This window comes from Nymphalis io, chromosome 15, assembly GCF_905147045.1.
Source record: "Nymphalis io chromosome 15, ilAglIoxx1.1, whole genome shotgun sequence".
NCBI lineage: Eukaryota > Metazoa > Arthropoda > Insecta > Lepidoptera > Nymphalidae > Nymphalis > Nymphalis io.
Window position 1 is genome coordinate 4164913 of NC_065902.1, and position 15086 is coordinate 4179998.

The 15086-nt window shown below is 29.6% G+C and overlaps 3 protein-coding genes across 6 annotated transcripts; 1 reads left to right on the plus strand and 2 right to left on the minus strand.

Annotated features, from left to right (window-relative positions):
- Positions 1 to 91: 91 nt before the first annotated feature.
- On the minus strand, positions 92 to 930 carry LOC126773630 (methylated-DNA--protein-cysteine methyltransferase). The gene is made up of 2 exons (XM_050494619.1): positions 554 to 930; positions 92 to 471 (listed from the first exon to the last, which is right to left on the minus strand). Exons 1-2 carry the CDS (start codon positions 860 to 862, stop codon positions 232 to 234), a joined length of 549 nt encoding a protein of 182 aa, XP_050350576.1. The 5' UTR covers positions 863 to 930; the 3' UTR covers positions 92 to 231.
- Positions 931 to 3108: 2178 nt separating this feature from the next.
- LOC126773629 (prostaglandin reductase 1-like) lies at positions 3109 to 6599 on the minus strand. 4 transcript variants are annotated; one of them, XM_050494618.1, is made up of 8 exons: positions 6580 to 6599; positions 6114 to 6300; positions 5761 to 5863; positions 5344 to 5529; positions 4857 to 4975; positions 3647 to 3801; positions 3449 to 3554; positions 3109 to 3370 (listed from the first exon to the last, which is right to left on the minus strand). In XM_050494618.1, exons 2-8 carry the CDS (start codon positions 6277 to 6279, stop codon positions 3138 to 3140), a joined length of 1068 nt encoding a protein of 355 aa, XP_050350575.1. In that variant the 5' UTR covers positions 6280 to 6300; positions 6580 to 6599; the 3' UTR covers positions 3109 to 3137. The 4 variants fall into 4 exon arrangements, 3 of the variants coding, with proteins under 3 accessions (XP_050350575.1, XP_050350574.1, XP_050350573.1); XM_050494617.1 differs by lacking the exon at positions 6580 to 6599 and adding an exon at positions 6407 to 6467; XR_007669751.1 differs by lacking the exon at positions 6580 to 6599 and having other exon boundaries at positions 3682 to 3801; positions 6114 to 6382.
- A 765-nt stretch (positions 6600 to 7364) lies between these two features.
- On the plus strand, positions 7365 to 14992 carry LOC126773612 (putative uncharacterized protein DDB_G0282133). Its single transcript, XM_050494591.1, has 7 exons — positions 7365 to 7669; positions 7763 to 7985; positions 8496 to 8690; positions 10484 to 10549; positions 10677 to 10831; positions 10957 to 11053; positions 11128 to 14992. The coding sequence occupies exons 1-7, from the start codon at positions 7590 to 7592 to the stop codon at positions 14521 to 14523; spliced, it is 4212 nt and encodes a 1403-aa protein (XP_050350548.1). The 5' UTR covers positions 7365 to 7589; the 3' UTR covers positions 14524 to 14992.
- Positions 14993 to 15086: the final 94 nt, after the last annotated feature.

A 15086-nucleotide genomic window follows, 5' to 3' on the forward strand; every position in this document is an offset into this window, starting at 1 on the left:
AATAAAATGTGATTTTCGAAGTTACAACATTGTTCTGTATAAATATAGAATGTAAGCTTTTTTATTGATTATTAATTATATACTTATATTGAACTTATTGTGATTTAAAACTTAAGTTTTTACTGTAACTAATTCTTTAAGTTAAATGTTAATATTGTACAAACATAATATTGATATATAAGTTTTATTTTGTACATTAATTTTTTTTAGTTCCTCAATATAGCACTTAAATTAAGCAAACTCTTTTTCATGCTTTATCAACCATTCCTTGCGGTCCAATCCACTGCTGAAACCTCCATTTGAACCAGAAGCCACAAGTCTATGGCAAGGTATGACAAGTAGATGAGCATTTGCACCACAAGCAGCACCTACTGCCCGGGAATGACTCGCTAGTCTGCCCATATCCTTGGCAAGTTCACCATAAGTTTTTGTTGATCCATATGGAATTTCAAGAAGTTTATCCCAGACATCCTGTTGAATAATATATAAATATAGCATTAAAAAAATTAAAATTTTTACGATTAATATTTGCAGAAACATAATAGTTAATAACTTTTTGAAACTCTGAGCCCAAAGTTTTTATAGGAATAGTGAACTTGTGGAGATCTCCCGCAAAATATTCTTTGATTTCGCTCTCGAATTGATCTAAAATTTTATTTTTTTCCTCAACAAAATTACATGTTAGTTGTTTGGCAATTGCTTGGATAGTTCGCTCGAAATTTTTTGAATCTTCAAATATAACAAAATATAGGAAATTGTCATCAGCACCTGCAATTATTCTACCAACAGGTGTTTCGAATGAATAAACTGACACTTTATTGTTACCATTAGTAGAACACTTTAATATTTTAGAAATATTCATAATGAATTGAAAGTATTTTATTTCAATCAAGTAATTAATTTTGCTTATTACTTAATTTTGACGGATAATTAAAGTTATAATTATATTATTACTCAAAAATTTAATAAAGAATTCGTTGTAAAGTAGAGTAGTAGAGTAGACACATTGAGTAGGTTCCAAATTCCAAACAACAGATTACAATTACAATTACAAACTACAAAATTTGAAACTACTTGTCAAGCTGTCAAGAGTTCGCGCTTTTTAATTGTGAAATGCGAATTTGTAATTAGAAGGCCGTGTTGCCACTTCCAAAATTTATTCACAGATATTCAGTTAAACGGGATCTGAAGATATCCTTAAAGGAAACATAATTGTGAGATTTCATAAAAAAATGGCTATTCTTTTTAAAATCGTAAGTACACGACGTATATTAAAAATAGATAATGTTTGTTTTTTGTAATCTTATTTTTTTGAAAACAATCACAGCGTTACCTTTATATTCAAAGTTATTTAAATAAAAAACTAAATAAAATGTTTTTTATTTCAGCTCCATATTCATATAAATAAAACATAATGTGGCTTTATACATAATAAGATAGTCGGCGTTGCATACTGACCACTTAGAAAAGGAAATGCCTAGTGCCTACTTTACGCCTTTACTAATTACTGTTTTACAAAGATAAGAAAGTAAGCAGCCAGAGGACCAAAAAGTAATAACAAATTTTGTTTAAAAGTTTAAGTAATTCCCAAATATAAATGACTTAGGCTTATTTTTGTAACCGATGTTATTGCAATAAAACCATTACTATAATCTAACTATTAATACTTCGACTCATTCAAAAGATAGTTTGAAATGAGTGCTTTTTATTTTTTACGACAAAATCAAAGAAATAAATAAATTTTAAAGCTAATAATAGCTAATTATAACTAATGATAAAAAACAAGGTGTACTTAAAAGTTATTAAAAAATTACAACTCTTCTAATTAAACATAAGAATGAAACTAAAGAATTTAATGCAAACTTTATTAAACCCTATAACTAAGGAATAGAATATCCTAAAAATAAAAATATATGAAATTCAAAATAAAAATATTACTTAAGAAGTTGAGCCTAATAGATTTATGTCACTCGCGAGCGAGATGTATATCGTAGTAAAATAGCGAGTATATCATTAGCTCCCCATTTTCTAAACTATATCATTACGTCCTTGTAATAAGATTTAATTCAGTTAAGCTCAGAGATAGAACGAATGGCGAGCGATAAAGATTAGTTAGATGAATAAAAAGATGCAGTGTTGCCAGACTTTAAAAATCAAGTTAAGGGCCATGAAATTATAGTATAGACCCAGAAACTTTAGCACGCCATACAAAAATTTAAAATAAAAACATAAAAAAAAAATTTAAAAGAAAATAAAGAAAATTAAATAAATATTTCGTTTATTATTTATTCTGAACATTTATTTATTTCAATCATAAATAAAAAAAAAATATTTTTAAAACAACTTACGGAATAGAACTATTATTATTAGAATAATATATATTAAAATAAAAATAATTCATCTTGTATTTTTAATTGGATACTTATTTATTGATTGTGACAAAATTACACTATATATATTTTACATCAAATTAAATTATGGTATTTGACTCAAAAAGCAGCAAATGAAACATATTTAAGTAAAAAATACTGATCAAGCTTCATCGATGGGAGTTTATATAATAATGGGAATTTATATATTTTCTCCTCTCAAAAAGCAGCAAATGAAACATATTTAAGTAAAAAAATACTGATCAAGCTTCATCGATGGGAGTTCTTTTTTTAAAGTAGCGTTCTAATGCTTCTCTTTTTCCATCAATTCAATGACATTGACATAGTTGTAATTTAAGGGTTACCAGTTAATAAATATTCCTTACTTTTAGGGAATACATCAATATTATAATCGAATTTTGTCAATGGATGAATAGCGTCCATGTTTCCAAAAAAACGGAGTGTAAGAATAAAAAATTTTTAGTTGTTAATGAAAGAACATGTTCTGCTATTAAATCAAATTGGCGGACAGTTGGCCTTCTTAGCTATTTCAAAGTTACATCGTATCTTCGATTATGAACGTGTCAGGAATGCAGAAACCATTTCTCCCAGTACCTAGTCAGTTTCTGGATTTTAATGGATTTCCGTTTACATTTAATTTTCATTGAATCAATTTCAATATAATCATCGATTTGCTATTTTCCAAGTTGGTTATGAGGTAAGTAAAAAGAGCATAATAGTTATTTCCCAAATGATTTAATACAACTTTTACTTTACTTTCACGATTGCTTTTCCAGTATTTTCTCCTCTCAACATTCCCACTAACGCATCGACCATGTTTTCAAACCCATGATAAACTTTCTCTTGGTACTTAAGTTTCCCTTCATTGAGCCATTTTAAGTTCATATTCACGCCTTCGTTCCAGCGATCAGTCCAACGATTAACCAAAAATCCTTCGACTTTAAGCTCCTTAAAAACGATAGCGGGCTGCACAATTGTAACTGTAATTAAAAAAATATATATTTAAAATTTTATGTAAAAAATTTTGGACCATTGTGTCTGTTTGTAAATAAAAATACCTTTAGGCAGTGTTAGATCATTGTAAGATGAAACGGAACCACATACGGCAACTCTACCGAATTTGTTCATATGGTTCATTATTTTCGTACTTATTTCACCTCCGACCTAAAATACATATTTCAAAACCACAGTGAATTAAACTTCATTCACCTTGAATAATCTATTACTTATTAACATTAGTATTTAAATGTACGTGCATTATCAAAATAGCAGTCAACATGATTTGGAGCACCTTCTTTTAAGGCAGCTTTTATATTGCTCGTCTTGTAATTGAAAACTCGATCAAATCCTAATTCTTTCTCTAAATACTCGCATTTCTCGTCAGTACCAGCAAATCCTATTACACGACAGCCTGTAATGTTTTAAATACTTAGATTATTAATTTATAGTATATCTATAGACTATTCCAACCACAGAATTCTCCTGTGGTTGGAATAGGCAATAACAAATATACAACTTTGACATTGTATTGTCGCGATATTTTAAAAATAAATAATTTAAAAAAATAATAGTCATATATGGGAAATATATGAGTATTACTTTTTTAATTTATATATTATTTTTTTTAATTTATATATTTATATATATATATATATATATATATATATATATATATATATATATATATACATCGCGATATAAATTAAAAAAAAATAATACTCATATATTCCCCATACAGTAACAGCCTGTTAATGTCCCACTGCTAAGCTTTTTTTTTTTTTTTTATAGAAAAGGAAGGCGGACGAGCATATGGGCCACCTGATGGTAAGTGGTCACCAACGCTCTTAGACATTGGCATTGTAAGAAATGTCAACCATCGCTTACATATCCAATGCGCCACCAACCTTGGGAACTAAGATTTTATGTCCCTTGTGCCTGTAATTACACTGGCTCACTCACCCTTCAAACCGGAACACAACAATATCAAGTATTGCTGTTTTGCGGTAGAATATCTGATGAGTGGGTGGTACCTACCCAGACGAGCTTGCACAAAGCCCTACCACCAGGCCTCCTCTCCCTTTTGAGGAGAAGGTTTGGAGCTTATTCTACCACGCTGCTCCAATGCGGGTTGGTAGAATACACATGTGACAGAATTTCAATGAAATTAGACACATGCAGGTTTCGTCACGATGTTTTCCTTTATCGTCAAGCAAGAGATGAATTATAAACACAAATTAAGCACATGAAAATTCAGTGGTGCTTGCACGGGTTTGAACCCACGATCATCGGTTAGGATTCACGCGTATTTTTATTGTATTATATTCCCCATATATGACTATTATTTTTTTAATTTAAAACTAATATTGTTTTAATTCTTTAGTCCTATAAAACATGCTGACAATTATATGATAGGTATTTATTAATAATTACCAACAATCATTTAATCTCTGTAACATATGTACGTACCTAAAAGTTTACCGATTTGTCCAACGTGTGAACCAACTGCTCCAGCAGCTCCAGTTATTGCAATTGTTTCCCCTTCTTTCGGTTTGCATATTTCTTTTAAACCAAAATATGCTGTGTTTCTAAATATAAACAACTTATAAATGTAAATATTCTATTAAAATAAGCCGGTATTCCCACAAGAGTAATAGAACAATTAAATTATATAATATTGCAAAAAATAATCCTGTTAATGTAAATAAGTATTGATAAATATTGTTTTGTTAAGCTAATATTTATAAAAAATATATATAGATAACAAAAAATCTTGGTACTATATCACGGAAAAGCAACACTGTCTTTATATAAAGAAATTTTAAAGTTTGCGAAACTTGAGATACGCTGACATCCGACATTATCACCTAAATATATCAATGATGTTATCGTAGCACAACAATAATTTTTTGTAGGAAGTGTACAGTGTACTTGAAACTTCATCTCAATTACTCACCCAGGCATACCAAGAACACCTAATGCTAGAGACACCGGATGCGGGCTAATTTCTGGTACGACGGTTAAAGGTAACATGCCCACTGAACTCGATTTGTTAGGGTCCACTATAGTATGAGTACGCCATCCTAACGTACCCGTCACGTAACTTCCGACCGGAATATTTTCATTGCGACTCTCGATCACCCTAAAAACGTTAAAGATTTGAAAGCAAATTAGAGAATGTATAGTAGTAATCGCATTTGCTGGTTTGAAGATTTCAATAAAAAGAACTAAGTTTTTCTCTTCTCCTTCACAAACATCACACATGATTTTTATTATGAAATGTAAGTTTAAAAATGTGATGTGACTGTAACACTGTATCTAAAGAAGTTTCACTTCAAAAACAGGCATTACATTTAATATACTTAGTACTTACTTTGCGACTTGTCCACCTATCATATCAGTAGGTAATTTGTATCCAATCATATAAGCTCGCATATATGGATCTACACTCAGATATTCTGCTTCTGTCAATATTTCTGAAAATAATAAAAAAAGGAATAAAAATATAGCAAAAATTAAGTAAGAATTTAAAAGATACAGTACGTTGGGATTATTTACAACATTTAGTATATCAATAAAACTTAAGCTATATGGGACTATAAATTACTTATCGTAGCAACACTAATAGTTGTATTTTGGTTTTTGAGGTTAAACTGCAATAAAATATTATTAATTAATTAATATTTGAGTAGGGTTTTAGTTTATTTGTAATTAATTTAAATTTACCTCCACTTTTTAACTCCGGAAGTGTTTCTTCCACTATCTCGAAATCGCTTCTTTTTGGTTCACCTTGAAAATATTTAGTGAGCACATATTTTTGAGCTCGTATTTTATTAGAAGTGCCGGAAAAAAGTCTTTTCACAATAAAATTCGGTGAAAAAATATTAGCCATTTCAATAATTATTTATTTTATCTAAAAAATAATGATTAATAGATTTTAAGTATTCTTTATGAATGAACTAACTAAGTAGGTATGTTGTTTACACTACTTATATAAACTTATTTGAACACAAACTCACTAATGTATATTGTACATTCGGACGGACGATCAAAGTTCAAGGTTAAACTTATATATTGCTATCTGTAAAAAACTAGTAAATATTACAATATTTGATGAGAAATTTAATAGCATAACAGGTTTGTATGTAATTTGTGTAATTGAAAATAATCCCGAACTAGGCTTTTAAAATACCTTATTGAAAGTTAGTCTAGAAATACACTATGTAAAATATTTAACTTAATAACACAGAACACCAACTAAACCATAAGTCAGACCTAATGAAATTTATAATAGAGGTTTTTTATCTATAATCTTATTCTAACTATATAATTAGATAAGATTAAAAATTGTATACGGGTAACATGAATGATATGTTAACTGATATACAAGAGACAAAATTAAGTTTACCGATAGAAAAGTTAAAAATAAATAAAAAATATGGATAATTTCTGTATAGAATAAATAATAAATATAGAATAAATGATTGATGTTTAATTAGACTTCCAGGTGCTTTACTTAAAATATATTAGGAACTACAAGACTAGACAATTTACTATAATCTCCCGTGAGGTACTTGTATACATACGGGACATTAGTATATTCTATATACCTATATAAGTTATTATACGTACGTAATTTTTATTGTAATTATTACAAATTTAATCCGTGGTTTTTACTATATGTACTATATTAGAATCAAGACTGATTTACCCAACAGTGTTTAACAGTTATCTCAAATTTGAAAATAAATACACCATTGCCCGGATACCTATTATTTATGTTCATGAAAATCTTAACAGAAATTGATAAACTTTAATATTACTGAAAAATACTGTATTCCTTTTGAAATCTCATTAACGTACTTATTGTTCTTCAATTTTGCAAGTCTATTTTATTATAATTTCTTAACGATAACAAAGAGAATAGAATCACTGTGTCTGATTGGTAATGGCAACATTTAAAATGGCAATATGGCTTGGATCTGGAATTTGTGTTTTGCGATCATAATGATTAAATGTTTTATTTCTAGATAAATAACACTTTACTACCTTTCACCTATATAAGTGCATAATTAACATTATAAAAATTTTAACAAATTATACATAAAGAAATGGACAAATCTCAGAATTAAATGTCAAAATAAGTAATTGCTTAGCTTAGTTTATAAGTTGGATTTACAATAAATAAGCACTATTTTCATAATGACAACAGAAACTAAGTTCGACTGTGTTTTCTGTAAAGAAGTTTTTGAAGATAAAGCCGACTTGTTAGTGCATTTTAGGTAAATATCAACAATAATATAATCAAAAAATTTATCAAAGGTTTTCCTAGAATATTTAATGTTATAAATTTTACATTTATCTAAAAATTTAAGAAAGCACGGTGACCCAAAGTTTAATACAAAATGTAAAAGCCGACAACAGAATGAAGTGCCCAAAAACGAAAAAACTACCGAAGAAAATGAATTGGTTGGCTGTGATGTGTGTGAAGAAGTGTTTCCAACTATATCGAAAGCTATTACTCATAAACACAAATCTCATCCAGATCATGATGCTAAGTATTTCTGTCCGTTTTGTGGAAAACTATTTACAATGAAGGTGATGTATAATGCATTCATACAACTTATTCACTACAGTAAATAATATACAAAATAAGTATATTGCATATTATAAGAACAAGGTAAGAACGCGTGAATCTTAACCGATGATCGTGGGTTCAAACCCGGGCAAGCACCACTGAATTTTCATGTGCTTAATTTGTGATTATAATTCATCTCGTGCTTTACGGTGAAGAAAAACATCGTGAATAAACCTGCATGTGTCTAATTTCACTGAAGTTCTGCCACATGTGAATTCTACCAACCCGCATTGGAGCAGCGTGGTGGAATAAGCTCCAAACCTTCTCCTCAAAAAGAGGAGAGGAGGCCTTTAGCCAGCAGTGGGACATTCACAGGCTGTTACGGTACCGTCTACGCATGATACAAAAGTTTCCATATATACTATCAAACACTACAATGCTATTAACTTTGTTGAAATTTAACTATTTCTGTTTTAATATACTTTTATATACCAATATTATTGTTAATTAATAATTATTTGTAATTACAGCATCTATATAACAAACACTTACAAACAAATCACGAATTTTGTGAAGGCACTGACTCAAATGACTTTCATTGTGACTGTTGTGAAGTTACATTTTATGTGCCATCGGCTATGCTATATCATAATAAATTCTTTCACCGACAAGATACTGAACTACCAGCTTTTGGACAGTCAAAGAAAGTCAAAACTTACAATCAGGTATGCTTTATTTTTAATTGTTAATTTAATCTTTTTGTGTAAAAAATTTTAAATAGAACTGTTTTAGTTTTATTTAATGATGATTATTTTTTTTGTAATTTAAGTATGGGCCCAATTCTACTAATAAATAAATTAGCATAAAAGTTAACAATTAATTTTAGTTTTGATGTTAAGATCTATGTTTTCATAATATTTGTCATATAATATTGGTCAAAAAAATACTTGGCTTCATTAAAGTAGGTAATCATGCATACCTGCTCTTTACTTAAACTCTGATTTTTATCTTTCATATTTGTATGCAAGATATGTAGATTTGTCATTTGACAGAAGAAGGACATTGTTGAACTAAACACTCACTAAACAATGTTTTTAAGTAAGGCAGATATTTCATGAAAAAATTGTAACTATATGACAAATATATACACAAATAGGCTTGTCAATAAAGGTCGTGTTTTGGCATATGTGGCAGTAAATGCATTATACTTCAATGGCTCATTAAATCTTTTAGTTGCACAAGCAATATTCAGAATTTTTTAATGCCTCACCTTTTTAAAATCAAACAATCAATTTAAAATATTGTTAATTTTTAAATTCTAATCCTTTATTCAACATACAATATTACAATTGCTTATTTATTGTCAACAATATACCCCAATATTCAGATAGGAATACTTCAGACTTGAGAAAAACCAGCTAAAAAAACTCAAGAAATGTATACATCTAATTTACAAAAAAAATTGTCTAAGATTTATTATTTAAAAGGGCCTGGCCTTTACCAAAGTGTGCTATCTATGCATGCTATCTATAAAGGTTTAGCACTCTAACATTCTTTAACAGTATTCTTAAACTACTGTTTAATTTTTTTCTGGGATCCTGCTGTAAATTACTGGTGGTAGGGCTTTGTGGAAGCTCGTCTGGGTGGGTACCAACCTTTTATCAGAAATTTTACCGCAAAAACAGCAGTACTTGCTATTGTTGTGTTCTGGTTTGAAGGGTGAGTGAGCCAGTGTAACTACAGGCACAAGGGAGATAACATCTTAGTTCCCAAGGTTGGAGGCGCATTGGCAATGCAAGCGATGGTTAACATTTCTTACAATGCCTTTGGGTGTTGGTGACCACTTACCATCAGGTGGCCCATATGAAAATAATTATATATTATCCTGCAGAATTACTAGCCCTTTTCCAATTAAATAAGGAAATAATATAAACAAACCTTCGATCGTCATGTTCCATGCAATTTGCTAATACCTCTCTGCTATATAATGCACTATAAACTGTTCTTGATTAATGCATTTTTATTTATAGGCTATAGCTGGAAGTAAGAGACTTAACAGGTTTATATTTGTTGCTTGTAAAGTATATGTACAATGCACTTCACAATTTCTAAAAATAGTAAAATAATTCTCAAATTACATTATCAAATATATATTGCTTCTCAATCAATCTATACAGTCAATACTTTTATTTCATAAAAAAATTCTTAGTAAATCTTTAGGTTTAACATATATCAACGAACTGTCACAAAACTACATCATTTTAATTATCCTCAACAAATTACAATCAAGCAATTTGTTATAATCAAGCCGATTTTATAAGTTTTTTCATGTACTAAAATCATTGAGCTGAGATAGCTAATAAAAACGCACATAAAAATTTGAATAATTTACTGTATTCGCAGTACATTAAGATGTGCAACAAATATTTTTTTAGTACAACAATTTAGTTATCTTTGTAACATGCCACTAATTTTCATATTTTATATAATTTTGTCTTAATAATCTATTTCTTTGTAGGAACCATTACAAATTTATTATTGTGCTTTTTGTGGTGAGGAATATAACAACAAAGTGAACCTGCATGTAAGTTTATACATTTATTTTATAACTTGTTAAATGTTAAACAAAATCTGAATAAAAAAAAAGGTGATAATATTGAAATAAATTATATAACTGATACATATTATAAATTAACTTACCGTGTTTGCAGAAACACATGAGTGATGATCATGGAGATGAAAATCAAAGTCCAACTGAGATATTAAGATGTCCTCTTTGTGAAGCAATATTCTACCATCTAGATGCTTATGAATTACACTTAACATTTCACTCTACTGATGACATGTACAGTGAACATAATGAAATGTAATTTTTTTAAATACTCCTATCCTTCATGCTTATGTAATATTATGATTTTTGTAATGCTATTGATAACATTTAATTTAACCGAGAATTTTGCTATTATTTATTTAAGAAACTAAAATTTCTAGGAAAGAAAAAGTGACAGAATTTTCACTTGAAGCAGTATCTCCTATTATTGAAAAAGTTGAAGAAGAAGAAGATGATAGAATGAATACAGCCAGCATTGTAAGTTAGAATACCTCTATACTATCATAATATTCAGTATTAAACCCATTCTTTTAAATCCACTATCGTTACAGGATAATTTTCTTCAATTAGTAATGGGCGAATCCGCCGACAATGATGCTCCAGATAAGGTAAAATCAAAAAAACATAAAAAACACAAGAAATCAAAAAAAGCTGCTATTACACTCGATGAATTCTTAAACATGAATAAAGACGTTTTTGGCGATGGTCTTAATGTGCAAGGAATAGAAGAAGTACCGACTCAAGTTGTTCTGAAAAAAGTAAAAGGGAAAAAAATACCAAACAAACCTGAACCTAAAGTGGTAAATGCAGATTTAGCTAAGTTAAAGAAACATGGTATAGTCGTAAAGACGAAATCTGGAAATAGTCCTCTTTCGACAAATTTTAATAAAGAAGGAAATAAATCGAACGTTATAAGCACTCCAAACGAAATATTGTCTAAACTTATGAATCAAGGGAATAAGGAAATAAAAATTGTCAAAAAGTGTCTATCACAAAATGTGAAATCAACTGATATTGCCAACCTTACAACAAATACTGTTGATAAACCTATTGATACTATTATAAATACAGTTGTTACCACAGACCATACAGAAGAGACTGATAATTTAAAAAAAAATGATACTCCACATATTGAAAATGACATGGATGTAAATAGTGAAATACTTAATAACACGCAAGATAATGAAAATCCAATTAAAAATTACCCTAATCTTGAGAGTGATATTGACAAAGCTGTTGAAGACAACAGAGATGTAATTGGAAATGATAAAAAAACAATTTCAGAAAGCAACAGTTCGCAAATTGCTGATACTAATACACCTCCTGCTATCTTGGAAGAGAAAAACACAATTATTTCAGATTTCCATTTACCTAATTCCAATCAACTTCCAAAAAGCTCACATGGTACAAAAGTCGACTTTATTTTAGATAACACAGCTGCCAAAGAAACTTTTTCTAATGCTACGAGCATTCAGCACAGTGACGATTATGAAAATGAAAAAGAAGTAGAAAACAATGTTGCGAATACAACCTTGAATGCTTTGAAGCATTTAAGTCATCTCATAACAGTCAAGCCAGTACTCCAAAGTAAGACAACAAATGCTGGTTGCAGAACTAATGAAATGATGGATCAAGAAAATAAAGATTTGGAAATTAAAAATAATGATAAGGAATCTGTTTCAACAAAACCATTACCCATTGATCAAAAGCTTGTTATTAGTAAACCACTTGGTGAGCATATAACAATGAGACCTGCAAAGGAATCTCCTTCATCACCAACTTTCAATTCTGACGCCGAAAGCGAAAGCGGTGAATTCAATACAAATGATGAAAGTAAATCAAATATAGACTCTAATAAACTGGATGAACATGAAAGTTTAAATAAGAATGTTGTTGAAGTTCGGAAATTGAAAATTAGAAACCTACCTATTAATCAGGAGAAAATTGCAAAAAATAATGAAACAGATGACGAAGGGGATTTAAAAAATGAAGAATGCCATAAGAAAACGTCTAATCTCGATATTTTAAAACGATTGACAAATGTTACAGCTAAACCTATTTCTGTCACCACCGGTGTTAGTCAAATTTCCAACCCTAAACAAGATAATACGAATACTACCCAAGTACGGGATGAAGTGCCCAAAAAGCCTTCAAAAAGTAGTATAGACGACGAAATAGAGATTTTTAATATTGATGACTCCGATAGCGAAGGAAACGAAAGTGACGTAGTCAACAACAAAACCGAAAATACGCCTTCTAATTTACCATTAACCGCATTGCGACATCTTGGCAAAAACATTATTGTTAAGTCCAATCAAAAAAATGTATTTCAAAATGAACTAAAGATTGATAACAAAAATAGAATGCTGAATAAACAGTCCCCAGAGATCCAAAAGAGTATAAATCTTCAAAACAAATTAAAAATTTTAGGTGGAAACATAGTTGTTAAACCTCGTAATTCTTCTCCAAGTACATTCAACAAAGGATTACTCAAAAGCTTTGGAGATTATGATGATGATGACGACGATGACGAGGCAAATGATAGTGGTTCGGAATCAAACATAAGTAAAGTAAAAATTAGTGAAATACATGACAATGATAATAGTGATAATGAAGGTGAAAGTCAAAATAATGCAATAGTGGAATCGCCTAATGTATCAAATAGTGAGCACGAAGATAATAATGATGATATGGAAGACTTGTCTGATTTCGAAAGTCAAATCAAAAGTAACACTTTAAAAAAGGAAGATATAGTATCAAACTCGAATAAAAATACATGTTTAGAAAATTTTAAAAATTTAAATAAAGATCTCACAATTAAATCATTTAACTCAAAGAAACAGGATCCTGAAGGAGATATTAATTTATTAAGTCAGAAAGAAATTACCGAAGATAAGCCTAATGTTAATAAGCAAGTAGTTACAAAACAATTAAAGACTACTTTGTTACAAAATGAACAACCTATTAATAAATCTAGTCAACAGGCCAGCACTTCAACGAATCAAACTTCATTTAATAAAAAAGTTTCTACTTCCTCAAATCAAGTAAACACTGTGAAAACAGTAAAGCGGTTTCAATCCCAAACTGTTATTGAAGAAATTACAACAACTGTTACTAAGACAATAAGAACTGTCAATCAATCCACTAACGAAATTGTGCAAAATCGATCCAATCCTAAGCCCATGATAAGACCGCAGAAGATAATTAATAAGCTACCTGGCAGAGAATTACAGGGTACTACAGTCAGGCACTCTTCTCCCCCTGTTGGTACTAAGATTAGAAATGCAACAAATATTGTAAGGCATTCCAATCCAGCCATTGTCAGACCTTCAAATCAACTTGTGCCTGTAAGACCTGTTCTAAACTTACCACGACCGAGTGGTCCTAGTGCACCTGTCGTGAGAAAAGTTGTTCCTCCCAAATGTAGTCCACAAAAACCAGCGATAGGAAAATTAAAGATTTCTCCTTATGCACTAAACCAAGCAACAAAGCGACCTTCTGATGAAGCAACTGGTCATTTTAGTTGTTTTAAGAAACCTAAAGATTCCTTTCTAAATACTACAGATATGGCAGAGTGTGACGATGATAATGCTATGCAGTTTAGTTCTGCTTCGCAGAGTCGCTCCGATTTCTCCACTGTTACTAAGACTGTAAAAGGCAAGGGCTTAATAACAGCCACTCAAACGCGATCAGAAATCAGTACAAATTCTCAACAACAGCTTAGTAGATTAAGCAATGTATCTGGACTAAAGATAGTGAAAACATGTTCAAAGCAAGCTACACAAGTAGAAGAAAAATACGAAATTAATACTGCCAAAAAGAATACATTAGACGCTCTCGAAAAGTTACAGAAACAAGGACTTTTAATAAAAAAACCACGTATTGATGATTACAACGAACATCCTAATTCGTTCAGTGAAAGTGATGACGAAGAAAGTGAAAAATGATGATTGAGTTGATTAGAATATATATTACTTATCCTATTATTATTGCTAAAACTAAATAAGTCGATGAAATGAGACTTAATATCTGACAGAAATAATTTTCTTTTTGTTAAGAGTATATGTATATTTCTTTTTATAAAATTACCTAATTTATGAAACATTTTTGTTCTTTATTCAAATGCAGATTTGATTAAAATCATATTTAACAACATTGATCTTGACACAAGCAAAATTAGTTATTTTTATATGCTTTTTTAAAAGCACAAGTGGACTTTAGTTTGTGTGAAAGATCTGTTGCAAAAATTCTTACACAAAAACATTATTCTGTTCATCATTTTTAATTTAAACTGGTTTTTGAATTAAGTAATTAAAAAATGTGTTAATTTAGAAATAAGATGTATATAATTAAGAATAAAATGTAAAATAAATAATAATACATACATATAAAGCAAGTTTCAAAGTATTAAAATTGGTTCATTTGAAACGACTGTTCCTTAATTATTATTTATCATGTAATTTAATTAATTTGTACATACATGTTTTTCATTACATACATACAAGTGTGA

Bases quoted from the DNA above. Each gene is read 5' to 3' on its own strand.
- LOC126773630 (XM_050494619.1), bottom strand. From the start codon at position 862: ATGAATATTTCTAAAATATTAAAGTGTTCTACTAATGGTAACAATAAA. The intron at 472-553 runs GTTATTAACTAT...ATTATTCAACAG, and splicing joins TGGGCTCAGAGTTTCAAAAA to GATGTCTGGGATAAACTTCT.
- LOC126773612 (XM_050494591.1), top strand. From the start codon at position 7,590: ATGACAACAGAAACTAAGTTCGACTGTGTTTTCTGTAAAGAAGTTTTT. The intron at 8,691-10,483 runs GTATGCTTTATT...ATTTCTTTGTAG, and splicing joins AAGTCAAAACTTACAATCAG to GAACCATTACAAATTTATTA. The intron at 10,832-10,956 runs GTAATTTTTTTA...TAAAATTTCTAG, and splicing joins TACAGTGAACATAATGAAAT to GAAAGAAAAAGTGACAGAAT.
- LOC126773629 (XM_050494618.1), bottom strand. From the start codon at position 6,279: ATGGCTAATATTTTTTCACCGAATTTTATTGTGAAAAGACTTTTTTCC. The intron at 4,976-5,343 runs GTGAGTAATTGA...GTTTATATTTAG, and splicing joins GGTGTTCTTGGTATGCCTGG to AAACACAGCATATTTTGGTT. The intron at 3,371-3,448 runs GTATTTTTATTT...TTTTAATTACAG, and splicing joins TGATCTAACACTGCCTAAAG to TTACAATTGTGCAGCCCGCT.